This window comes from Cydia splendana, chromosome 11 (assembly GCF_910591565.1).
Source record: "Cydia splendana chromosome 11, ilCydSple1.2, whole genome shotgun sequence".
NCBI lineage: Eukaryota > Metazoa > Arthropoda > Insecta > Lepidoptera > Tortricidae > Cydia > Cydia splendana.
The window spans coordinates 1,140,987-1,168,538 of NC_085970.1; the positions used below are offsets into that span (position 1 = coordinate 1,140,987).

Genomic DNA, 27,552 nt, shown 5'->3' on the forward strand with positions numbered 1-27,552 from the left:
TAAATATTCCTAGCCCGGCTGTGGGCTTTCCCTGAGGAAACTCACGGACAATTAAAGTTACTAAATTAAATAAAAACTAAATCTTACCAAAAGCTCAAGCAGGTGCTAAACCTATTTCCATCAACTATTCAGGGCAATAAAGGACATGAATGAAAGTTAGTTTTTGTGACACATCATTTATTACTAATTCGAACACGGGCAGTTACTCTACATGTAAATCATTAAGCTAGCATAAGCACCTTATTTTAATAATGTCAGACGACAGAGCTGGGTCGTGCCAGAAATGGTTCTAAAATGATTTACAAGCAGACCTATCTAAATTTGTTAGTCCCTAAATTATCATTTGCCATCACATATGATTCTACTAAATTCTTTAACTTTAAATTTGGAAATGCTTCTAGGACGGAAAGAAAGCGTACACCAACCTCATAACACTGTTCCACCAGTTCAAGCCCGACGTGTGATCCTCCGCTGTGCCGGAGCTGATTTGCTGCAGCGGGAATCTGACCCGACACCGCAGAGCAACGCCGAAGGACTAAGGTCTCAGTTTGAAGGTGACGTCACCTCCATCCAGCAGAAGAGCGAAATTCTTATGGCGAACTGCTCACCAGACACACTTGAAGTTTTAGGAATATGGACAGACTTCCATACTCTGATATGCGAACTGATTTCACATACGTAGTAACATAAAAACGAAAAACCCCAGTCAGCTGAAAGAAACAATTCAAGATTAATAACTAGTAGCATGTGCTCTGCTAACCTAAGAGACATTATATGATCTAAGTTTCTCACCAGCTGGAAATTCCTAGAGTGGACTCATCTCACAGCTGTGATACTCCCTCCCACCACATTGTTTTACCAGCAGACTGGAAACAAAGCGAAATGGTCAAACAAAGATTCAACAAGGAGTTGCACCTGAGGACATCCATATATTATCATATTCTACTTACTGTTTGTGGCAAAATAACAACAGCATGAGCTCCCTAGCTCATGGATGCAGCGGCTACTGCATAACCAAGCCTCTGATCGATGCTACCAGAGCATGATGTACTTCGCTTCACAGTTCTATGTATAAAAGATGCCCATCCAGGGCGAAAACCAGCCAGGAAATGATCTCAAACCATTCTGTCCCTGGGATGACACAATCAAAACAACAGTAACTAATGAAATTCATGGAATAATTTTATATGCAAGTATAACCCAAAGAAATAAATCATATTCAATTATTTGAATATATTTCAACCTATTTTGTATTTATAAATTAAGTTTTTGATTTAAATATTTATTAATATTATTCCATAAATTTAGGATTTAATTTGAAGTAGCAACACCATCAGCTTCAATTTGTTTCCTATTGGCAGAGTGCCTGTCATGTATATTGTTGCTACATCAAAGACTTCCTTGCCATAGAACAAAACTACACTATATTCGAGACAATCCTAAAAACGTTAAACTGAGCTAACCATACAAAGTGCCGTGTCACATTGTAACTGCCATAGACTGTGTCTTTAAAATATACCAATCAACCGGAGCTTGCTATCCCGAAGAATGTAAATGATCTGTGGGTTTTTATCCAATTGGGATTCTACAACATAAGAACACCATTTGATAGACGCTCACAGGTAGTGATCACTCTGTTGACTGATCTAGGACTCTAGTGACTAAAACAATAATGACATTCACTTGTTACTTCTGTAATTGTAAATTGTGTTACTATTATTTCTGATTTAAGACATGTTTTAAGGGTGTACATATGTTCCAAAAGAATAATAGACAAATACAAAAAAATACTGAGTGTACGAATAGTAACAAAAAATAGTAAAATAACAAATGGCTGCATAGTCCACTTCTATTTCATGTATTGTTCTCTCTTCTCGATTATGTAGCTAATGACATGTGCTTCTGATGACACTTGTTTGAAAAATCCGTCGCATATTTCCGCGCGAGAAAACTTCAGAGCCACTGCGCCTTTCCGTTTTCGAGCCGGCGATACGTTTCTGACATATGCCAGAAGCATAAGACAAACGTTCCTTACAGTCTCTGTGTCGTCATCTGAAACAATTGGCAATGGTTATTTTAAAAAGTAACAAAAGATCATAAAATCGTATAAAGGCCATAGTCGGCTTTCCATAGTAAATCGGCCCTTGCGTTAAACAGACTGTTTTTTTGAAGTGAAAACTTCTGTAGCGGCGCTGGGCACTTTTTGAGGTGGGGAAAAAATGATAAACTCAAGACAGCGTAAGGCGATCACGTGACCGTAAGGCGATCATGTGACCGTAAGGTTTAGATGGCCACTCATTTAGATGGCATTTAAATCAATAAAGAAAAACTCAATGACATAATTCAATAAAGCGACATCTTGATGATATCTCTAATAAAAGTGAACTCTAGTACTGGTGAATAAAACTCAAAATATCATGACCAAATATATTAAGATGCGAGGTCTGCAAGGTAACTTTACAATTTCTATTCGAATTTTAAACAATTAACGCTATAAATTTGAATTTCAAATTTTAAACAAGCTCACCAACAACCTGCGACCAGCAATTTCGTAACTAAAGTTTTTCAATAGAAAGGAGGATGGATCAATTATACATAGTGCTGCAGACATTTTGGACTAGTCATTGAGTTTTCACTTCTGTCGGCACTCCCGGAGTGCAACCTGTTGTTTTTTTTTATGGCTACCTCTTCTAGTGACGAATATTTATGCTAAGTATCAACATCCTATTTGTGACATTGTGACAGTTTTTCACTTTAAATGTTTTTTATTGTCATAAAAAATAGAAAACTAGGACAAAATTAAAAGTTCAATATTATTTTGCGATTGTTAAGTAGTGACACCCCTAGAGTTTTTTCGGATCGTATGGTTATGACCGACTGGTCTACTATTTGCCAGAACATCAAAATTTTCCGGGTGGTACTTCCTGTCAAAAATCAGCAATATGTGTCGTCAGCAGCAAACCGACTTACTATAATTAAACATCAAAATTCCATTTCATAACAAATAAAATGATAAAAATTCATGTCGCGGGGCGAGGTAATGAGAGTCGGGGCGGGGCGGTGCGTGGCCGTTCTGTATGATAATACTATTATTTATTCTGTGATACCGGATAGTAAGTTTGCTTGATTTTGGGGTAAACAAATTGAATCTAAAACAGTCACAGTCATAAATAATAAATACTTAGCTCATTCTCTTTCAGTACTGCCAGGTATACATAGAAACAAGAGAAGCCACGCACAGAACAAGTTGTGTATAAGAATAAACCTGTCTCTAGTCCCCACCATTTAACTTTCTAGTATGTTTAAAATATTCATAGTACGGATTATTGTAATAAGGATAATTGTACGTTGACAGACAGACGGACGGACGGACAATATAGTTATCCTATAAGGGTTTAGTTGTTTCCTTTTGTTTTGGGGTACCCTAAAAACAAGTTGAACATAAAAATAAATGTTATATTACACTTTTTATTTTAATAAATATAACAAATTGAACAACTTACGTGGCAGATCTGGTACGGGCCTGACTTTGGGCTCGGAGATGTTGCTCAGCGGTTGGTGTTAGAGCCAGTCCTATTTGGGAACAGCTGTGCTTTGCTGACCTGTTCACAAACAGTATAAACAATATAGTAGGGAATATAATAGTAGAGTAGGGGAGGAAAAATGCATCGGCACATATAATACGAGTATAACTGTGCATTATATAAGTACCATTCATTCTAGTACATTCTTAGTTAAGTAAAGAGTAATAAAATCGAGTCATTTTATTTTATATAGTTATTTCTACATAAACACAGTAGTCCATTTAGGTAAATTCAGTGTGTTTAGCTAAGTAATTTTTTTTGTTCATAGAAATATCTAATTCAAATTAAAGTTGTAAAGACCAGCCACACTTACCCCACACCCACACATAAATATATCCTTATGTATAAGTAGAATATGATAGGTACCTTAGTGTCCCTAATTTCTTGCCCCATATTGAATGTCTTCTGGTAGGCGCCAAACATGTCATAAACGAGCACATCTCCGCTCTCCTGCACACACAGCAGCTGCTCCCCGTCCGACCAGCCCATGTGGACCAGGACTCCGCTGTTCCACTGCAAATATCACAGATGATGGTATGTTTCAAACTACAATGCCTGGGTCAAATCCTTGTAAAGGCATTTTTCATTTGTGTAATATGCTAATTGATTCAGATGTTTAAGCGTGAAAACAGACAGACTGAGAGTAGGTACCTCTTTAGCATTTCTAATATTATTTAGGGATTAAGGATCAGGGATATAAGAATACAGAGGTTAACAGGACACTTGAAAATGTGTGGTTAACAACATTTTTAACTTACTGTTAACAATATTTTTAAAAGGGAATTTAGATATTAAATAAATTACTTACCAAAATCTTTGATATAACATTCCCTACACAGTTGTAAATTGTTATGACAGGTTTGGCAGTGGTTGCAATCCTGCCAAACTGCTTCCGGTCCCGCACCACAGCAATAGGCACTCCGTACAGGGCTCCACTGATGATCATGTTGTCTAGGCCCTCATCCATGGACCAGTTCATGTTGTAAATTTCTAAACGCCTGTAAAATATTACTTAAAGAATTTAAATTGTAACAAAAAATAAAAAAATGGTTTCAGTCATGTAAAATACATTTGTAGTTATTTTTTATATGTTTCACTATTCTTCTCTTTCCGAATAGACTCTAAGCTAAATTTCATATCTAAAATAGCACCTATGGGATGGTGCTAAGGATATGGCAGTACTCCCTTTCTAATAGTATATTCCCTTTCTAATATATACTTATAGTAAGTGTATGGTGGCAAGAAAGATGCCAGCTCAGTTGAGACTTTTTACAATTTAATCATTTCTGACAATGTTTATGCTAATTGTTAATAGCAAGGTATCAACCAAACAAGGTAGATAACCACCTGTCTGCTTATTATATTTTGGGCACCTGCTGCATTAGTATAATTTTATTAATTCAGTGTTTTTAAGTATGAAAAATTATGAAGATATAATCTAGAATGATTCCTATCCATCCGCTTTTACATATAAAACGCTCACGCCCCGCCCGGAAAACGCGCCTGTGTGACGAAGCCTTTAATCAGTCAGTTTTTTAGGGTTCCGTACCCAAAGGGTAAAAAACGGGACTCTGTTACTAAGACTTCGCTGTCCGTCCGTCCGTCCGTCTGTCACCAGGCTGTATCTCATGAACCGCGAAATTTTCACAAATGATGTATCTCAGTTGCCGCTATAACAACAAATACTAAAAATAAAATAAAATAAATATTTAAGGGATCTTTTTGCTCTATTTTTTTTGATGGTGCGGAACCCTCCGTGCGCGAGTCCGACTCGCATTTGGCCGGTTTTTAATCATTTGCAAATTAGCAAATCACATTTCACGTCAAAATGGCCGCGACACATTCTTCCCCAGACAAGCCTACCATTTAAACTTTTAAATGGATAATAGATTTGACGAACATCTTTAATGAAAATGAATGATTTTAGTATAGAACAAAATTAAATAATTATTCTGTTAACAACTATTATTTTAATTTAATTACCTATCACCAACCCATAGATATATATGTTCAGGCAATTACATATCATCAACTAGGTACTTACACAAACAAATAACACAGTAGTTACCTGTTGATAACCGCCTCTCGATGGGATGGAAGCCGGCTCCAAAGGTGGTCAGGGGCAGAGCCCCCGCTCTTGTTGATGCTTCAATTTAATGTTCCGAGGTTCCTGGCACTTAATACACAGACACAGAACCGTCACAGATAGTCTTTTCACAATTAAACAATTTTTAATACACCGCCATAGCAAAAACGTGCCGACGCTCGTTTGTTTTCTCTTGCGACTGGTATCAGTGGTTTCCCTTTTCTTCCACGGTGTTGCCAACTCGGAATTTGAAAAAATACCAGACTTATGTCTAGATTCTAGAATATGCCAGAAATATGCTAGATAATTTTGAAATGTGCTAAAAAAATGCTAAAACTTTATATAGGTAATTGAAAAATGTAGTTATCTGCCTCTTTAAGAGTGATAGAGAGGCAGACAACGAAATTTCGATTTTAGTGTTTCTCGGTAGGCCCTTTGACTCGACCTGGGGGTAAGCTACCGCGAACAATTTCTATCGTTCGATCGTCTATTTGCCTCTCTATCGCTCTTGCGTATTATTCTAGCAAAAGGAAGGCAAATACACCGGGCCTGAGCGCTTTCCAATCCCCAATCCCACGAGTCATGGGTGGGATACGATTTATTCTAATCCGCTAGATTTGACATGAAATGCGTTATGTTGGCAACACTTGCCAAGGACACGCTTTCTAATAACGCATCTTTATTTAAGTACGCCAGCTACGTAAAAATACGTACCTTGACGTACCTACACCAAGACCAATCGCAAAACGCGTTCGACGTATTGCCTCTCTGTCGCACTTGTAAATTCGTACGTAAGTGTGACAGGGAGGCAACACATCGAACGTGGTTCACGGTGCGAAAATAGAAAGATATAGTTCGTACATTTTATATTTCGCGTAACAGATTTTTAATTATGTTTAGATGGTTAAGGTTTGGACAGGACAATTTAGATTCATTGTTTAGTTATTTTAATCATAGAATGACTGAATTGTATAGTCCTGGGAGAATATTAATTTATCGATTGACGAATGCATGATTTTATCGAGAGGTCGCAGTGGGATTAGGCAATATAATTATATGTCACCGTAAAATTGTAAAAACTCGTCAGTCGTCAGTTTATAATATCGCTAGTTAAATTATAAACGGACGGTAGGGAGATTACAATGTAACCTAACCTAACCTACGTTAGATTATAAACTAACGGGTTCACAATCCTACGGTGTCATATCCAAGGAAAACGCCACAAATGGGGTTGGCCGATCAAAGTATTTAGCAGATGGCGCCAGCATAGCTTGCCCTGTAGGGAATGCAATAACCGGCCGAACTTCATAACCAGTTTCGGTTATGGTTATGCCCGAAAAATAACCGAATATCGGTTAGAATCGGTTACGGTTATTTTCAACAAAAAATGATAAATTTACAATGAAGTCATTAAAAAATTACGAAAATAAAGGTACAGTATTAGGGAATGTGAGTATAAGTCTTCGTTTTTAATAAAACACACAAAATACTGTAAAAGTAAAATATGACCTTGGACGTGATACAATATTCAATAAAAATATTTCATAAATAAGGTAAAGGGCCCCAAGTTCGTGTTAGTACGTTATTTCGTTAGTTTTGTTTCTGGCGCAAATAATAAGGAATTCTAATATTTTTTATTCAAATTATACATATGAAAAAAAAATGTATTATTTAATCTCTTCAATAAAATAATAACCAATATTTTAGTGATTAAACTGAGAGTAATACGACGGTCGAAACTGTCAGACGGCCGCGAGCAGCTGTGTTGTATGCGTGCACTTTTTTTAGGCGTAAGGTGCGCGCTCTCACTTGTTAAGCTTATAGGAAGGAAAAGCTAAGCCCATTCGAATAAAAGTTTTTGGGAGTGTTTCTGTGGGTTCCTTAGTAATTGATTTGATAAGAAAAAAGACTGAATATATGCATAGAAATACCTTAAAATTGCAATAAATCGACTCACGAAATAGCGGTCATTTTATTTTTCGTGTGTCTCCTATTTCGTGCCACTAACGAATCAAGGTTTTTCTAGATACATTATGAGTGCTTGTTTTTAAATATAACATCGAATAAAATTAAAAAAATAAATTAGAAAACAATTAATGTATTTCATCAAGTTTCGTTTGAGCGAAATTCGGTATACGTTTTTTTCACTAGAATTCTCATGAAACGAGTTTGAATGTGACCCGAGTTAAAAATTTTAAGGTATATTCCACGTATATTCTCATATTAACTACTAGCACAATTTTATTTATAATTCAATTTATTTGATTTATTTTTGTCTATGTTTATATTTAACGTATAAGATAGTACATTTTTTTTGTAAATAATTATTATTTGTATCTCCGTTTTAAAACTCTCGGGTCTTTCGAGCCCGGTCATTTACAAAGGCGTGCGTGGGGATATGGATCCAACACGTAGAGGCCGTTTGGAGAAATTTGATTTCATATAGAACGCCTGCTGGAACCCATTCACGGGTACATCAATAGATACCCGTGAACCGGTTTCAGTTTAATTATTATTATTATATATTTTTAATTTATATAGTTCGGCTTATAATCAAGTATTAAAGTACCCATATGGTTTACAAAGTCTTAATTCAACCATTAAAGTCGACGAGTACAAAAAACTTTAAGCTAGCTCTCAATTTAACATTAATTTTAAATATTACTTTTAATTTGACCTTACAATTACTCGTAAGTAGGTAAGACCGTTAAATATTTAAAATGATTATCAGCAAATTATCACCAATTACTCTAAGAAAACTTTATTCCGAAACAGGGGACACGAATTCACGAACTTAGGAGCTGACCTAAATTTGTATCACGAAATGGGAGCCAAATAAGAGGTTCACGAAAAAATTCGAAACAAAGAACTAATATAACTTACTCAAAAGCTTTCAAGGTATATGCTTAGTAATATTAAAAAAAAATATACAAACTCTCAAGAGCCTTAACCTGCCGAAACAGGGGCCCTTTACCTTAAAGGAAGTAAATTTGGTATATTTTCATTATTAAAGTACACGAATGACAAAAAATATAGTCACAGGCGTCACAACCAAAAAAGGCAGGATTTTGTAGTGATAAAAACATAGAATTTAAGTCTTTCCACTTGCAAACACAAATCCCATTCTTATCGAACCTAATATATATGCTGCCTCCTTTGCCCAATTTTTTCATCGAGATCGCAACGTTCCGGTAACATTAGTTTTTTTTGCCATTAAAATTTTTGCGAGCCCGACACTTATAAAAATTGTCCATGAAAATATGACGGCCCTTTTCTAAATATGACTGGAGAAGTTTAGCCACTACCTTGCCTGTATGGCCTTGCCCTCCAATTTCAATATCATTTTTCCCTCTGTACATATGAGATTGGAGGACAAGGCCACCAGGAGTGGCTAACACATACATTTTGATGCCATATTTGTGGCGTTTACCTTTAATATATTGGCGAATGCCACTCCGGCCTCTAGACAAAATTAAAGATTCGTCTATGCAGAGATTCTCCCCTGGGGTATATATTTGGGGGTATAGCTTGCGTGCTAGCGTCAGGTGACTGGGTCCTTACGTACTGGCATGGGCTACGTAACATACGTAGCTGCTACATGTATAACAGTAGACCGCACACGTATAATGAATCGGCATATTTACTCATTATGGCACTGTCTACGTATTATACGTAGCTTGCGTGTTAGCGTCAGGTGACTGGTCCTTACGTACTGGCGTGGGCTACGTAAGATACGTAGCTGCTACATGTATAACAGTAGACCGCACACGTATAATGAATATGCATATTTACTCATCATGGCACTGCCTACGTATTTTACGTAGCTTGCGTGCTAGCATCAGGTGACTGGGTTCTTACGTACTGGCATGGGCTACGTAAGATACGTAGCTGCTACATGTATAACAGTAGACCGCACACGTATAATGAATCGGCATATTTACTCATCATGGCACTGTCTACGTATTATACGTAGCTTGCGTGTTAGCGTCAGGTGACTGGTCCTTACGTACTGGCATGGGCTACGTAAGATACGTAGCTGTTACATGTATAACAGTAGACCGCACACGTATAATGAATATGCATATTTACTCATCATGGCACTGTCTACGTATTTTACGTAGCTTGCGTGCTAGCATCAAAAGCATGGATTAATCGGTTTTTCAGAAGAGTATTCTAGACTGTGGTCTCAAAGTAACACCCGAAACGAAAAAGAGACAAAAATATGTGTAACTTTCCCCGTAATTAACTATAGCCAAACATGTTTTGCCAAAGAAAGGCTATGATGTGAATCTATTCAAATGTGTAGTAATTATTGTTTTAGCGTCTGCTTTAATCGTATGTTTTAAAGTTTGAAGTTGTGTAGCACCCGAAACGTCCGCCTGTCTGTCCCCGGCTTTTCTCCGTGGTGGTTAGTGCTAGAAAGCTGAAATTGGGCATGGATACATAAATCAATCATGGCGACAAAGTAGTAACACAAAAATTACAAAAAAAAATTTTTTTTAGGGTAGCTCCTGTACAACATATTTTTTATTTATTTTCGCCTTTAATCCTGTGATGTGGGGTGTCGTTGGATAGATTTTTCAAAATGAATAGGTGTCACCATCAACCATTTTTTGATTAAGGGAATATTTTCGGAAATATTCGCATTGAAAGAAAAATAATTATGATATCTACGAGAAACAGTTTTTATTGTTAAGACTAATGTATTTTATAATAATTCAGCATTTAATACTTATGTTTTTAATCGAATTTATTAAAAAGACAATATTTTCAATAAAATGAGCCCTGATTTCGTATAAATCTGTCTTAGATTCGTACTCGTAACACCCGAAACGAACCATGAGTAACACCCGAAACAGGTAATTTATTTTATTAAAATTAAATAAAAAGTGATACTAAGTGTTACTTTAGTGTTTCAGTAGACTATAAGGACTATATTACTTGACATAAATAAAACTGGAGGTTACTTGAGAAAATTCGCTAATTTATGCATTTTGGTACTGATGGTCAGAAGCTATAGGCCAATTCGCGTAACACCCGAAACAGCTACTTTTTAGTGAGTCTCTCGTTATTACTCTTATACTTTAAATTATGTGTGTTCAGGAAAAGAAAATATTATCAAAGTAGTAGATGAATTAATAGTTTAACCTCCTAGTTCCTGTTACTATATCGAATAAAACCTTATTTTATGAGTTCAAGTGTAACACCCGAAACGGTGGAATGACCCATTTACTGGTATACTCTTGGGTCGTCCCATTAGTTTTTTGTCAAGTTCTTAAATTAGTCCCATTCTGCTTTCGTCACCCATTCTACATTCGTCAAGTTCATCGGTGGTCTTTTTCATATTTGGTTATACTTGGTTGTTTGCCTTTTTCTTATTTCGGCTTATTCCGGTATTCGTCATCATCTTCTTTGGGCATGTTCGATGTTAGTCAATTTCTTTTTTTAGTCTCATTCGTTATTCGTAATATCGTCTTTGGTCTTATTCTAATTTCGTATTTTTATTATTTAGGATCTTTTGAAATTTGGACACATTCTCTATTTGTCACGTTAAATATTCGTCCCGTTCGATATTCGTCCCATTCGATATTCGTCCCATTTACTATTTGTCTTGTTTTTTGTTTTGATTCCATAAACAATAATCCTTATACTTAAATATTAATTAAATGTATCCTAAACAATACACATGTAGGGGAGATTAATCCAAAACGGGGACACGGGGCTTACTACGTCGTGCCGTGCCTTAGACCAGGGCACAGTAGTATGGCTACTTAGATAGTTTCAGACTGATTAAAGCTTTGGTAACTGCTGTCAACCTTCTTCAGGGCGACTTCTATGACGCTCACGGGAGGGAAGGGATGATGAAATTGATAACCACACTGGGAAAAAGACAATCAACAAATATGGCCAAAGATGACAAAGACTACCAGCGAAAGTGACGAATGAAGAATATGACAGAATACAGAATAAGACAAATTAAGAACTTGTCAATAACCGAATGGGACCAATATCGAACGTGTCGAAGAAAAATGACGAATAATGAATGAGACTGAATACGAGATAGACTAAAATCGAACATGCCCAAACAAGATAATGAAGAATACCGGAATGGGTCGGAATAAGAAAAAGGCAAACAGCAAATATGACCAAAGATGAGAAAGCCCACCGACAAAAGTGACGAATGTAGAATGGGTGACGAAAGCAGAATAGGACTAATTTAAGAACTTGGCAAAAACCTAATGGGACGACCCAAGACGATACCCATTTACTCAACATGGCACTGTCTAAGTATTTTACGTAGCTTGCGTACTAGCATCAGGTGACTGGCTCCTTACGTGCTAGTATGGGCTACGTAAGAGACGTAGCTGCTACATGTATAACAGTAGACTGCACACGTATAATGAATATGCATATTTACTAATCATGGCACTGTCTACGTATTATACGTAGCTTGCGTGCTAGCGTCAGGTGACTGGGTCCTTACGTACTGGCATGGGCTACATAAGATACGCAGCTGCTACATGTATAACAGTAGACCGCAGACGTATAATGAATATGCATATTTACTAATCATGGCACTGTCTACGTATTATACGTAGCTTGCGTGCTAGCATCAGGTGACTGGGTCCTTACGTACTGGCATGAGCTACGTAAGATAAGTAGCTGCTACATATATAACAGTAGACTGCACACGTATAATGAATATGCATATTTACTCATCATGGCACTGTCTACGTATTTTACGTAGCTTGCGTGCTAGGATCAGGTGACTGGGTCCTTACGTACTGGCATGGGCTACGTAACATACGTAGCTGCTACATGTATAACAGTAGACCGCACACTTATAATGAATCGGTATATTTACTCATCATGTCACTGTCTACGTATTTTACGTAACTTGCGTGCTGGCGTCAGGTGTCTAGGTCCTTACGTACTGGCATGGGCTACGTAAGATAGGTAGCTGCTACATGTATAACAGTAGACCGCACACGTATAATGAATCGGCATATTCACTCATCATGGCACTGTCTACATATTTTACGTAGCTTGCGTGCTAGCATCAGGTGACTGGGTCATTACGTACTGGCATGAGCTACGTAAGATAAGTAGCTGCTACATGTATAACAGTAGACTGCACACGTATAATTAATATGCATATTTACTAATCATGGCTCTGTCTACGTATATTACGTAGCTTGCGTGCTAGCATCCGGTGACTGGGTCCTTACGTAATGGCATGGGCTACGTAACATACGTAGCTGCTACATGTATAACAGTAGACCGCACACGTGTAATGAATATGCATATTTAGTCATCATGGTACTGTCTACGTATTTTACGTAGCTTGCGTGCTAGAATCAGGTGACTGGGTCCTTACGTACTGGCATGGGCTACGTAAGATACGTAGCTGCTACATGTATAACAGTAGACTGCACACGTATAATGAATCGGTATATTTACTCATCATGGCACTGTCTACGTATTTTACGTAGATTGCGTGCTAGCGTCAGGTGACTGGGTCCTTACGTACTGGCATGGGCTACGTAAGACCCGTAGCTGCTACATATATAACAGTAGACCGCACACGTATAATGAATATGCATATTTACTGATCATGGCACTGTCTACGTATTTTACGTAGCTTGCGTGCTTGCATCAGGTGACTGGGTCATTACGTACTGGCATGAGCTACGTAAGATAAGTAGCTGCTACATGTATAACAGTAGACTGCACACGTATAATGAATATGCATATTTACTAATCATGGCTCTGTCTACGTATATTACGTAGCTTGCGTGCTAGCATCCGGTGACTGGGTCCTTACGTAATGGCATGGGCTACGTAACATACGTAGCTGCTACATGTATAACAGTAGACCGCACACGTGTAATGAATATGCATATTTAATCATCATGGCACTGTCTACGTATTTTACGTAGCTTGCGTGCTAGCATCAGGTGACTGGGTCCTTACGTACTGGCATGGGCTACGTAAGATAGGTAGCTGCTACATGTATAACAGTAGACTGCACACGTATAATGAATCGGTATATTTACTCATCATGGCACTGTCTACGTATTTTACGTAGCTTGCGTGCTAGCATCAGGTGACTGGGTCCTTACGTACTGGCATGGGCTACGTAACATACGTAGCTGCTACATGTATAACAGTAGACCGCACACGTGTAATGAATATGCATATTTAGTCATCATGGTACTGTCTACGTATTTTACGTAGCTTGCGTGCTAGAATCAGGTGACTGGGTCCTTACGTACTGGCATGGGCTACGTAAGATACGTAGCTGCTACATGTATAACAGTAGACTGCACACGTATAATGAATCGGTATATTTACTCATCATGGCACTGTCTACGTATTTTACGTAGATTGCGTGCTAGCGTCAGGTGACTGGGTCCTTACGTACTGGCATGGGCTACGTAAGACCCGTAGCTGCTACATATATAACAGTAGACCGCACACGTATAATGAATATGCATATTTACTGATCATGGCACTGTCTACGTATTTTACGTAGCTTGCGTGCTTGCATCAGGTGACTGGGTCATTACGTACTGGCATGAGCTACGTAAGATAAGTAGCTGCTACATGTATAACAGTAGACTGCACACGTATAATGAATATGCATATTTACTAATCATGGCTCTGTCTACGTATATTACGTAGCTTGCGTGCTAGCATCCGGTGACTGGGTCCTTACGTAATGGCATGGGCTACGTAACATACGTAGCTGCTACATGTATAACAGTAGACCGCACACGTGTAATGAATATGCATATTTAATCATCATGGCACTGTCTACGTATTTTACGTAGCTTGCGTGCTTGCATCAGGTGACTGGGTCCTTACGTACTGGCATGAGCTACGTAAGATAAGTAGCTGCTACATGTATAACAGTAGACTGCACACGTATAATGAATCGGTATATTTACTCATCATGGCACTGTCTACGTATTTTACGTAGCTTGCATGCTAGCATCAGGTGACTGGGTTTTTACGTACTGGCATGGGCTACGTAAGACACGTAGACCGCACACGTATAATGAATCGGCATATGTACTCATCATGGCTCTGTCTACGTATATTACGTAGCTCGCGTGCTAGCATCCGGTGACTGGGTCCTTACGTAATGGCATGGGCTACGTAACATACGTAGCTGCTACATGTATAACAGTAGACCGCACACGTGTAATGAATATGCATATTTAGTCATCATGGTACTGTCTACGTATTTTACGTAGCTTGCGTGCTAGAATCAGGTGACTGGGTCCTTACGTACTGGCATGGGCTACGTAAGATACGTAGCTGCTACATGTATAACAGTAGACTGCACACGTATAATGAATCGGTATATTTACTCATCACGGCACTGTCTACGTATTTTACGTAGATTGCGTGCTAGCGTCAGGTGACTGGGTCCTTACGTACTGGCATGGGCTACATAAGACCCGTAGCTGCTACATATATAACAGTAGACCGCACACGTATAATGAATATGCATATTTACTGATCATGGCACTGTCTACGTATTTTACGTAGCTTGCGTGCTAGCATCAGGTGACTGGGTCCTTACGTACTGGCATGGGGTACGTAAGATACGTAGCTGCTACATGTATAACAGTAGACCGCACACGTATAATGAATCGGTATATTTACTCATCATGGCACTGTCTACGTATTTTACGTAGCTTGCGTGCTAGCGTCAGGTGACTGGGTCCTTACGTACTGGCATGGGCTACGTAAGATACGTAGCTGCTACATGTATAACAGTAGACCGCACACGTATAATGAATCGGCATATTTACTCATCATGGGACTGTCTACGTATTTTACGTAGCTTGCGTGCTAGCGTCAGGTGACTGGGTCCTTACGTACTGGCATAGGCTACGTAAGATACGTAGCTGCTACATGTATAACAGTAGACCGCACACGTATAATGAATCGGCATATTTACTCATCATGGGACTGTATAGTAGGTCGTATTTGTATTACAACTCTCGTAACTCGCCTACGTATTCGTAAAGATACGGATATCGTGTAAGTAAAGCCTTTAAATAAGTAGGAGGTGTACGTTTAAACAACTCTATATGATAACCAACACATGTATGAATAAAGATGTTTTCTACTTATGTTCATGTTCTGTTGAAAACTACTTAATGTAAAGGTATAAGCTACTTATAAGTAGGAGGCTGAACTGGATAATGTACCCGAATATGTATGGGTAATGGTGGCAGCTACTTACATTCAAGTTCCTTAAACAACTACGTATTGTACGGGTATAACATACTTATTACGTAGGCGCTGACATTATACGTACAAAATTCCAATGCCCGTACGCAACATTGTGTATCTCCTAAACGCGTAAGTAGCTTGCACCATTAAGCAGTATGCGGCAGCTGTATTAAGTATGCTGCACCCGTAGTAAGTAGCAAATTGCAAGCTACTTACAATTTTTTGCTTCATAAGTAGCAAATTTTTCTCAGTGTAGAGCGAAATTAACGGACGATTACCGCCAATTTAAAATTATAATTAACTTAAGAAGTTAATTGTGACAGTCTGTCAAATACAGCGAGGCATTTTAACGGCATGGCGTCTTCAGAATCTCAATTAGGTTGATCCGTTCAGTGTTGTCATTTAATTTTTATCCAGGACTCTTATATTTTTAGAAGCGAGCGTGATGCAAACTATAGGGACCGTGCGCGTTGGAGGGTCTGCCATCTTGTGGCCTGAATCGGAAACATGTGCACATGTACATTGCTAAAGCAAGTGCTACCATCTACCGTTCTTGTCGCCCTCGTCGGTACGTTTCCTTGTGCATAGTAGGTTCTGCCATCTTGTGGGCTACATAGGAAGCATAAACGACACATTTACGCCTCGCGCCAAAAATCTGACGGCTCCTATTGCTGCCCCATATAGTTCATGCACGGGGCCTATTAGTGACGACGTTGACGTTTTAAACGACCTTCATGCAAATTTTCAAGAAAAAAAGCTTAGGTACTTATCAGATTAAAGGCCGGCAAAGCACATAACAACCCCTCTGGTGTTGCAGGCGTCCATAGGTGACGGAAATTGCTTACTATCAGGCGATTCGTCTGCTCCTTTCCCTCATGTATCATTAAAAAAACTATAACTAAAAAACTGACTTCATCGGAAGATCAGCGCTGGAAGTCGCCAGCAATATGCTAAGATGAGGCCATTTCGTGGCAATTTATTCTCTCTACTTTTTGTTATGTGTAAATTGTCGTTTGTGTGTTTACGAATAAAAAATACTCTATTCAATTCTGTTCTGTGTCTTGAGCAAATACACAAAACAAAGAAGTAATAGAAGTGAAACGTACATCTATAGCGTGTGGCATGATTAAGCCTTATTGTACTCAGTTTCACCACAGACTATTGTCAGTCGTGTGTCAATTCAGTATGGCGCTTTTGAGATGTCAGATGTGAAAATGATTCCAGGAAAAATTAGAAATAATTACAAATATGCCGCGCTGCTCCATTTTGGAGTGTAAAAACGCTAGCCGAACAATAAATGTTAGATATGGAGGCATTTCATATCATCGGTAAGTATTATTTCAAGTAATATTTCAATATTTTTTACATTTTCGGTTTCCGCAAGGATTTTTGGATTGTTTAGTGCAAAAATCAAATTTATGTAAATAAGATAAGGTTGATATCTACTTAGCGTCAAAGTCATGTACGGGTGCGCTATTCAGCCACAGTGCGAGGACCATATCAAAAATGTTATCGATGTCGATGTTCGTATAAATACACAGTTCGATTTTTTTTATGTTCATACATGTTCTTAATAATTTATTTTTGTTTTGCCTCTGGATGATCATATCGAAAAAGTCGTCGCTTATGCACATTTTATATTATGTACAAAATATGTTCTTACTTATTTATTGCTATTCAATGGATTATTTGATTTAAAGTTTTTCTTATAGTATTGCATCCATGGATACATATTTGTCAATTTTGTATATTAAATACGAGTAGGTAAGGTGTCAGTTTTAAGCTGTCACATAATTTTACTGCCGGGTATTTGCTGGCCAGTCTAAAGCTCGCTCCACACTCTTGGACAAATCTTAAAGCGGTCTTCACATTCGACCTTTGACTAGACTTTTGACACTTGTTTGACCCATATCGTTTCAATATTTAGTATTTGACGTATCTCATTGTTCGAATACGGCTGTAAAGTCTCCTCTCGGAGTTGGACGGCCAGATGACAGTCTATTTTGTACAAAAGAGTGCATAAGCCAATTCTTGTGATAAGTTTCCAAGCAGACCCCAGGCTCCGTGCCTGACGCGGGCCGGCTCACGGGCCGTGGCAAAAAGCCGGAACAACGCTAGGAAGAAGGAAGATGATGGTTGCGCGACATGTAGCACGTAACTGAGGACGCGGACATCACGCGGGGTGTGCTAAGGAGTAACAGTTTTTATTATATACTCGCTTACAGTTATATGCGTGGTTGGTGGCTTGATTACTTTCAATACGAGCATTTTTTTATTAAAAAGTAAGTGGGTACCTAATCGTCGCCAGAAAATATAGTAATACATATGTATAAAAAACCTGAGTAGTTTACGTGTACACTAATCTTTAATAAGCGTTTATCGATATCACACCGAATCATGCACATCCCTATCGCATGTGTCAACCTCATAGTCGAATATTTTATCCTATCGCATTCACTCTTGGAAAAGCCATGCAAGTGTAAAAGCAATAGAGCATAAATGTCAATTTACAAAAATAAAAATCGTAGTGCATTTTCAAATTATTGAGATGGGAGAGGGCTCATAATCCTTTTCAAAATAAGAAAAATATGGCCAATTTTTGTGACAGCGTTTTGGCGACATAGGTTTCCATACTAATCCAGGCACATGCCGTTTCCCGTCAGAGCGCGGCGCGCTCATTCTTTCTTCCGTGAGCAAATACAACGCGAGCGAGATCCTTTATTTAATCAAGATTAGGTACATTATTTCGAATCCCGTCCCGCGCTCGCTGGCCTTGAGTTTTTTAACAGATGTTAAAACGCGACCCCTTGCTAGTAATTATTAAACAACTGAGGAAAAATTCTGGATGGCAGTAATTAAATCATGTCCTTTGCCTTTGGGGCTGTATTAAATTATGAGCGTACCGTACCTACTACGACTTGAGGCTGTTCGACCAGCGAAACGAGTGAGTTTTTCTCGGCTGTTACCTACTTGTTTTTCGGTTTATCATACACTAATGGGGCCCACAGATTACCAGTTCGCCGGACGATATCAGCCTGTCAGTTGTTCGGAGCTGTCAAATTTTGGGTTTAACTGACAGGCTGACATCGTCCGGCGAACTGGTTGTCATTTTTCGTTTAACTGAAAATTGCATTTATAAGTATCACAGTTATGATTTGTTTTTTTGTAGGCAAACTTGATCCTTGAAAGAAAAGTTAAACCCCACTTTAATCTCGTCCTAACTCAATTTAATAAATATTTTTTAACCACACCAGCTCCGAAAGGCTTACTTTGCACTTCAAAAACTGATAGCAAAGTTGCATTTTATTCACATGTGAGGCAAAGTAATTAAATGCAAATTTTGAGTTGTTTTCTTATGTCTGCTGGTTGAATTGACATTTAAATGATGATTTTGGATGATAAATATTTAATAACATTCATTTGGATTAGATTTTTTTTGATATTTTACATTTAATATTTGCTTCGGGTTGGTGTGGTGAAAAATTTTGTGTTTCACTCGGGGGCAAATTTTGTTTAACCCTCGTGCTTTGAAACCTTCGCAACGCTCAATGTTTCATTTTTCGACTACTCGCTACGCTCGTGGTTCAATTTGGAGTCTTTCGCTTGCTCGGGTATCAATATTAGCACGAGCGGTTAAACAACAACTTTGCCCCCTTGTAAAACAAATAACTATTTCTCCGCTGCTTTCTTCAAGGATTCTAATTTATCAAATTATCACATCGCCCTGTTAGTTGTTTTTCCGCTCGTCTGGTAACGCACCAGGCGAGCAGAGGACGCTGGGAGGTGTCAGTTGGCCGTCAGATCGGCGGATAAGCGCGACAGAGAGAAATGGGACGGTTGCGAGATTACTTGCGAATTAGATGGAGCATATACAACGCGGTCAACTTTTTTTTAATAATATGGGAGGCAAATAGCAGCATTGCCTGTTGGTAAACAATTGCCGCCGTCCATGGACACCCACAACACTAGAGGGTTGCCGGCATTCAAGATGGGAGTACGTTCTATTCTTGAAGGTTTGAAGTTCTACATACAAGTTTTTCTATAATAGGTACTATCGGGTGCAGCGACGGTTGAGCATGCTACAGTTCGTTTTCAAATGCACCCCAGACGCGGTCACTTATTTACATTATCCACCAATGGGAACAGTCCAAGATTTTTGACCAGTAACTCTAAATTATTAATATAAACGTAACGTGCCTAACAATACAATAGGTACCTATACCCGTCAGTAATAAAAAGTGGTCAATTTGTGCTTTAATTCTGTAATTTTCATTGCTCTGAGCGTATTCATACTAAATTCAGTATATATAATATAGCATGTTCAGCTCAGGTGCAGCCACATAATTTGCAACCTGTACTCTTATATATCTCTACTAATATTATAAATGCGAAAGTAGCTGTCTGTTACCTCTTCACGTTTAAACCGCTGTATGGAAATAGTTAGTAAATTAGAGGCCCGGGGATGGATAGTTTTTATCAATCATCATAGTTATCCCACGCAGACAGAAGCTAGTTCCTCGCCAAGCGGAGTCTACGAGCAGCAATCCATGTCCGCCCAAGGCGAAGGGGAAAAAACGGACACCCAGATAGGGCAGTATGTCACTCGGATCACGCCCGTATTTGAATAGGAATTGGTAATAAGGGGCGAGCGCTTTGAGGATGAGGAACTGGAATAGTGATGTAATTATTCCCGGGATTTTTATCGAAACAGTAAAAAAATTCAGTCTTTGGACTAAACTTTTTTTTAATTACTGTAGGAAACAAACAGTCACATACATATATTTAAGCTTGTAGATATACAACAAGACCTATAGTTCCATTAAATATAAAATAATTATATTGGTAATAAGTAGAAACAGGGCTAGTTCGGTTCTGCCTATAAATACATGCGATGATGAAACTTGTGATTTTTCTTTAGATTTGCCACAGATAGTTTGTAACCTGGGAAAGGACGTAGCGTATACTTTTTATCTCTGAATTCATCCCCTGAAAGGTGCAATTAATGGCCTGAAAATTGGAACCAATTTTTTACCAGATAACTTTGGGAATGATGGAAGTTTAAGACAAAAGTGGACTACGCGAGAGGAACGCCTTTTCATATAAACGTAATCCCCTTTAGGACGTTTAAGGATCTCTTAAATCAGGAACGTCCCGGGAACATTCCGGGAATATTTCCGAGAGCGGTACATCACTAATCTCAATGTCCTGCTATATCGATCTGTTTGAGGTCGTTTACGGGACTCGCTCGAGGGAACTAATGATGCCCTCTATACGCATGTTGAAATTGTTGAATGGATATGAGTAATTGGATGGTTTATTCAAAATGCATAAACGGGAGATATCCTGTGGGTAAGTACAGTCGCCATCAGATATATCGGAGCGGCCAAGGTGCTCACAAATATCGGAACACGCCTCTATTGTCAGGGCGTTAGAGCGCGTGTTCAGATATTGTGAACACCTTGGCCGCTCCTATATATCTGATGGCGACTGTACTTGACTGAATAATGTTCTATTGTGGGATTCAGCGTTCCGAGTTTTATGATAGCTCTATAATACCTAATATGTACAGTCAGCAAAACTATTGGCTTAGCAACTCTGCACATAAAACCGGCCAAGTGCGAGTCGGACTCGCGCACAAAGGGTTCATAATCATAATTGTTTATTGCCAACCATGGTACATATGTTGTTACAGATGATTAAAGTATCACATGGACCCTGACAGGGTAGCACGTATTCTTAAAAATAGTTTCACCTTGAAATCTCAAAATTGAGAACGGGCTCAGCTCCTGTTTCGTCTTAAAGCTAGTTCCGGTTCCGTACCATTACGCAGAAAACGACAAAAAATCACATTTGTTGTGTGTTGTACTTTAATATGTTTAATATTTATATTATTTTGTTTTTGGAGCGTTTCTTTTATTTTATGTATGTATGTATAAACTCTTTATTGTACAATAAAGTGTACAAAACACAAAATACAAATTTATGGCACAGGATAGGCAGTACAAAGGCGAACTTATCCCTTTATTTTTTGCCTTTTTTGCCACTTTTGTGTTATTTCTACTCAGAATCACGAGCTCTTTCGATCCTTATGGGATAAAAAAATGTCCCAGAGTTTTTTCCTATTGTGTTACCATTTCCCCATTATATACTTTGTATGGCGGTAACAAAAAGGAAAGATTGAAAAATGTATGGAAATTTTAGGACACTTTTTTTCTTCTATAAGGATGAAAAGGGCTCGCGATCCTGACTAGAAATAACACAGAAGTGGCAAAAGAGGTCGCAATATATAAAAATGGCAAAAAATAAAAGAAACGCTCTTTAGTATTTGTTGTTATATAGCGGCAACAGAAATACATCATCTGTGAAAATTTCAACTGTCTATAGCTATCATGTTTCTCGAGATACAGCCTGGTGGCAGACAGACGGACAGACGGACAGCGGTCTTAGGAATGGGGTCCCGTTTTTACCCTTTGCGCACGGAACCCTAAAAGCTAGTGCCTGTACAGATTCCTGCGATTAAGTCGTCAAGCGAACCCCAATAGCGAGCCGTAGTAAAACTGAAAAATTATGAGTTATTTGATACATAAATTCATATAAATCACCTGCCCGTAGTTAATCGCCACTCCAACCTGGATTTGAGGGATTTCAGTTTTGCGGGATTTCTCTTATTATTTTCCTCATCCTTACAGCTAGTGATTTATATTGCGAATCTTGAAAGTCGAAACTTACCTCACGTTTGGGCGTTGGCCACGTACAACGAAATACGAGTATAATAGGAACATTATAGTTAAGGCCGGGAAACTAAGATTGCTGGCCGAGTGAAATATAGCGTGCCAACCAGACCGATTAGTTGCTCAACGAACAATTGTAATTCAAAATGTTGTTCCGTGATGCAGATTAAGTGATTTATCACTGGTCAATAATCTTGTACGGAAAACCATTGCTGGCGTTTGTCGTCAAAATGAAAATAAGTCATAAGAACGCGAAATATTTGGTGTTGATTAACTTTCAGAATTAGTTCTCTAATCTCTAATACCGAATCCTTTAATACGATTCTGATGATGATCGCTCGTGTACCTAACTATTAATAGGTAATTAGTATATCATATATAACCCTTGTGATTCAGCATTGATTATACATATATTATAGGTACCTACACCTACACGCTTAAGGCCCCGTAGGTTCGCGTTCTTCTCTCACTGAGCGTAAACGTGACCGAGATGGATGTGCGTGCTCGGGACCGCGCGTATCAATGTTATTGAATTTTAATTTGTTGTGAGTTTAAAAAAAATAAAAAGTAATCAATGAGATTCTTCAAAAATAAAATTGCGTACATATTTTTAGATGCAATTATCATATTTTTAGCTTTTGTGCATGTTACAAATTTTTAAAGTGCGTTTTTATATAGGTCTAAAGCCCCATGTTCGTTATTTTTTTATAGAGCGAAAATTATGAAAATCAGGATTCGAATCGATGATAATATGTCACTAGAGAAAATACTCTAAAATTGCTAATTTCATTTTTGGCAACCGTATTGTGATGTATAAAAGCGGTAGATACACTTTTTCAAAAACTCCGCTGTATTAAGGAAGGTAATTTTGACTAAATTGCCATTACTATCATTACTTTCGCACCAGGAACACATACTTACATATTCGTTACATCTAATACACGATTAACTGACTATTCTCAACCGTATTACACCAAGATTAGGTCCCGAATGGGCCCTTCAACTTGTCCTTTTACTCTCGAAAATGTAAAAGATTGGAAAAGTCCGTAAAAACGGTTCGTATGTAGATTTTATTGATACGATATCTCGAGGATTCTGTGAGCCCCTCGGTATTAGATAAGTCTTATTGCCCCTTTGCCGCGTTTTGGGCCGGATCCAACATTTCTGTACGGCGAAATCTATCGAGTGAGACGTGCTCGCGAGATTCCTTTGCGATACTGATGTTAACGTAATGATTGTATGGGATTATGTCATCCTGGTATGTACTCTTGTGAAGCCCTGAGCCTCTACCATCAGTTTTAACATTGACATAACGCTCACGTCTACGTAATTTACTTTCTGTACATCTCGCTTGCACTATTGCTCGCATATGCGAGTACGAGCGAGATGCATAGAAAGTAAGTTACGTAAACGTGAGCGTTATGTCAATGTCAAAACTGGTGGTAGCCGTACTGTTAGACTTATTTATTTCCACAATTACGCTTTTATCTTTCTTACGTTTTAAGTTATAAAATGGATTCGATTTATGTCATACGTTTACGTCACGTATAAATAACCAACGTAGCACACTTGTGTAATAAATTAATAATGTACTGTTACATAATTTATTTGATCAATTTAGTTTCTTGTAGTTTGCCTAACCTAAACCATGTAACTTTATCTTAATTGTGCTATCAAACTATCAAACAGTAATTTTCAGCCCGCAGTAGTAATAACATTTTACGCCTACTATTCTCAGATGAGAGTAGATACTTTAAAGTTAATTGGAGCAGAGCCCTAAAGGGATAACATGACCTTTATATACCAAGTACTTTATATAAATATACATAGTATAAGTAAGAGCTTGTCGGCAGGGATACAGGGATATATTATAGGTACAGGGTGGCTAAAAAATAACTGCATTCCCGTTGCCATGGAGGTTTTGGGATTATACTGAGCAACTTTTACTATGGGACCAACCCGGAAATCACAAAAAAAAATTTGGCTATTTCATACATTTTGGCTGGTCCATTTTTTCGCTATTTCGGGGTTCGTCCCATAGTAAAAGTTGTTCAGTATAATCCCAAAACCTCACGTATTTTTTAGCCACCGTGTATATATAGGTATAAATTACAAAGAATTTATTTTGTAAGAGACACAGTCACACTTTGTCCTTTCTTATAACACGGTTTTTTTACTCACGACGGAAGGTATACATAATATTATACTATAAATAGAAATATTATAAACAGAGCATACCCCGGGGTTACGGGTGCAATTTGGTTTGATGTTTAAGTGGGTAAATGTCACGAGTTGTAAAGTTGGAGAATACGTACCGTATTCGGTAGGGTTAGGTAAAATACTTAGGTTTTTGAAAAGTTCGCGGATTGGCTCATCACTTTGCATACCTATGGATTAGATATTATAACTAATGAAATTTATTACCAACAGGCGGTGGTGCTCCCTCCGCTGGCGCGGTGGCCCCACGAGAACGGCTTCACGTTCACCACCTGGTTTCGGCTGGACCCCATCAACTCGGTCAACATCGAGCGTGAAAAGCCCTACCTTTACTGGTAAGTTATGATATATTATAACCCTCAGAATGACTCCACACTAGCGTCTCCCTAGCGCCGGCGTCTAGTCTACTCTATGGCTGCTGTTCGACGCAACGTCGGCGCAACTGCGCAGCGTCACCTTTTTCCATAACGCTGAAAAGACGCCGATGCTCTAAAGATCCTTACTTGGTAGATATTCCACCAATTCACACGAAGCGCTTTGCTTCTTCTTTCCTTATGCGCACTGCCAAGGAATGGAACTCCTTGCCGGCGTCTATATTTCCTTGTTCTTATAACCCGGCAACCTTCAAATCAAGAGTGAACAGGCACCTTCTGGGCGAGCTCGCTCCATCGTAGGCCACGTCTACGCCTCGGCTAGCCCTGAGGCCATGAGTAAGCCCATACATAATAATAATAATAAAAAAAGACGCTAGCGTGGGGTCGGGATAATTTACGAAAATTAGGCTTTCTAGTCCGTCTATTTATGATGACCACGGGAAAGACGCGTAACCTAAAACAGTTTTTGATCCCACATAAGATCTTGCCGAGATTTTTTCTAACACCAGCAACACTTTATACCGATTACTACTACATACTTACCTATACATCTGTACATGTTTAGAACATTGCCTTTACCTGTTGGTAAATTGTTACATAAGTTACACATTGTTGTAGTAGGTACACATTGCTATGTGTACCTACTCTAGTATTGTACAAATTGAACGCTTTTGATCACTTAATGACTCTATTCAAAATCATTAGTTGTTGTTCTTGTAGAGGAAGGGAAAGGATTCCTTTCCCTTACAAGTACAACATATAAAACTATCTCCACAAAACCGGGGATATAATGGCAACAATCCGCTTTGTAGCCAATTAGTGTTGAAAGCCGTTTTGTGTTCGAATCGGCGTGCAGTCGTCCGCGCCCAACTTTTCATTACATTTGAGCGAAGCGTTCCCTCTGTGTAGTTTATGTTATCCTGGTGTAGTTGGTCACTTATTTACCTCTTTTGGTTGAGGTTTTCTTAAATTTTTAGGTTACATATACAACACAATAAAGAAAGCGGTTCTACAAATGTATGATTAAATCTAGTACTAAGTCTAAGACGATATAAGTTTAATTTGATCAATTAGGCGGAGATCTTTTGAATTACCTTATCAATGTGTACACGATGATTAGGATGACTATATGTACAGTTATGTAACTTATGTACAATCAAAGAATTTTATTTTTTACCCATTTAGTACATTGCCACAGTGACAATCTGACAATCAATATGAAAGTCGCTAGGCACCTCATACTATTGTCACATCTGTCACTGTGACAAACTACTCGCGAAAAGGGTCGGAAATTAAATTCGTTGACCGTAACTATTGCTTGCAGTAATAAGTTCGTTGCAGTAATATCAATACATTAGAAAGAAAATGTGACATAATCCAACTTGTTTATAGAGCATACATCTTTTTGCGCGCTTTGTTGTGCAAGATATTACGCGGTTTTCTGGAAGTGTTCTTGAAAAGTTAAAACAAAAGTACTCTGACAGTAGTAACTTATGTAACATGTAATACTTATGCAACTCTTCCAACGAACCTACTCTCGAAAGTTTAAGATTTTCAAGTTCTCTGTCTATCTTATACGCCACTGACGGTGCAAAGAAAAACTCCAGTCGACTGTAAACTCATGTTTAAAATGTTTTTCTTTTAGAAAACTTTCCTTTTTGTAACTTTTGTTTAACTTGTGTTACACAAGTTGTGTATGGCGTTGATGGATTGTTTCAGCTTCAAGACGAGTAAAGGCGTGGGTTACACCGCGCACTTCGTGGGCAACTGTCTAGTGCTGACATCTATGAAGGTGCGGGGAAAAGGGTTCCAGCACTGCGTCAAATACGAGTTCCAGCCCAGGAGGTAAGACAATCCTACTACTCGGTAGCTTCCTTTCCTTGCCGTATCCGGCAATGGCGACTCCATCAACAATTCTTATCCGGATTATGAAATGCCCTTATGTGTCTTGAAGATGCGGTCACACGATGCGCAATGGAGTTGTCCAGTCGAGTTGCGGGTGTATGTGTAGGAGGGCTTAGCGACGTTGCAGTTGGCGTGCAGTCGGCGTGCAGTTCACATACAAATTGCAGTCGGTTGCAGTCCGTCTGTATCGGCCCTAATACAGTCACGGACTTTAATTGTTGAGCCATTTAGGGTTCAAGCTAATTTGGTTGCCAATACTAACGCTATGACATCTCCAATGTAAAGTAAACCCTAAAAGGCTCAACAATTAATGTGACCGTACCATAGAATGGATAATAGTAGCGGATCAGATTAGAGAGATGCAGGTCTAGTAATAATAATTATAATTCCTGAAGGACGGTACG

General features: G+C 38.5%; 2 protein-coding genes across 2 annotated transcripts in view; one reads left to right on the plus strand and one right to left on the minus strand.

Moving 5' to 3' along the window:
• LOC134795192 (neurobeachin-like) overlaps positions 1-27,552 on the plus strand; it is an 868,575-nt gene that overhangs the window by 551,208 nt on the left and 289,815 nt on the right. Inside the window, exons 6-7 of the mRNA XM_063767022.1 lie at positions 25,083-25,204; positions 26,963-27,088. Of these exons, the coding sequence (XP_063623092.1) occupies positions 25,083-25,204; positions 26,963-27,088 (248 nt within the window). The remainder of the gene's footprint in view (positions 1-25,082; positions 25,205-26,962; positions 27,089-27,552) is intronic.
• On the minus strand, positions 1,617-4,594 carry LOC134794994 (vacuolar protein sorting-associated protein 16 homolog). The gene is made up of 4 exons (XM_063766851.1): positions 4,393-4,594; positions 3,951-4,097; positions 3,504-3,602; positions 1,617-2,052 (listed from the first exon to the last, which is right to left on the minus strand). The coding sequence occupies exons 1-3, from the start codon at positions 4,561-4,563 to the stop codon at positions 3,549-3,551; spliced, it is 372 nt and encodes a 123-aa protein (XP_063622921.1). The 5' UTR covers positions 4,564-4,594; the 3' UTR covers positions 1,617-2,052; positions 3,504-3,548.

What these genes read in the sequence shown, in the direction of transcription:
- LOC134794994 (XM_063766851.1), bottom strand. Translation starts at nt 4,563, where the DNA reads ATGAACTGGTCCATGGATGAGGGCCTAGACAACATGATCATCAGTGGA. An exon ending in ATGTTATATCAAAGATTTTG is followed by an intron (nt 4,098 to 4,392) that starts GTAAGTAATTTA and finishes TGATATTTGCAG; the next exon opens with TGGAACAGCGGAGTCCTGGT. An exon ending in AAGAAATTAGGGACACTAAG is followed by an intron (nt 3,603 to 3,950) that starts GTACCTATCATA and finishes GTTTGTGAACAG; the next exon opens with GTCAGCAAAGCACAGCTGTT.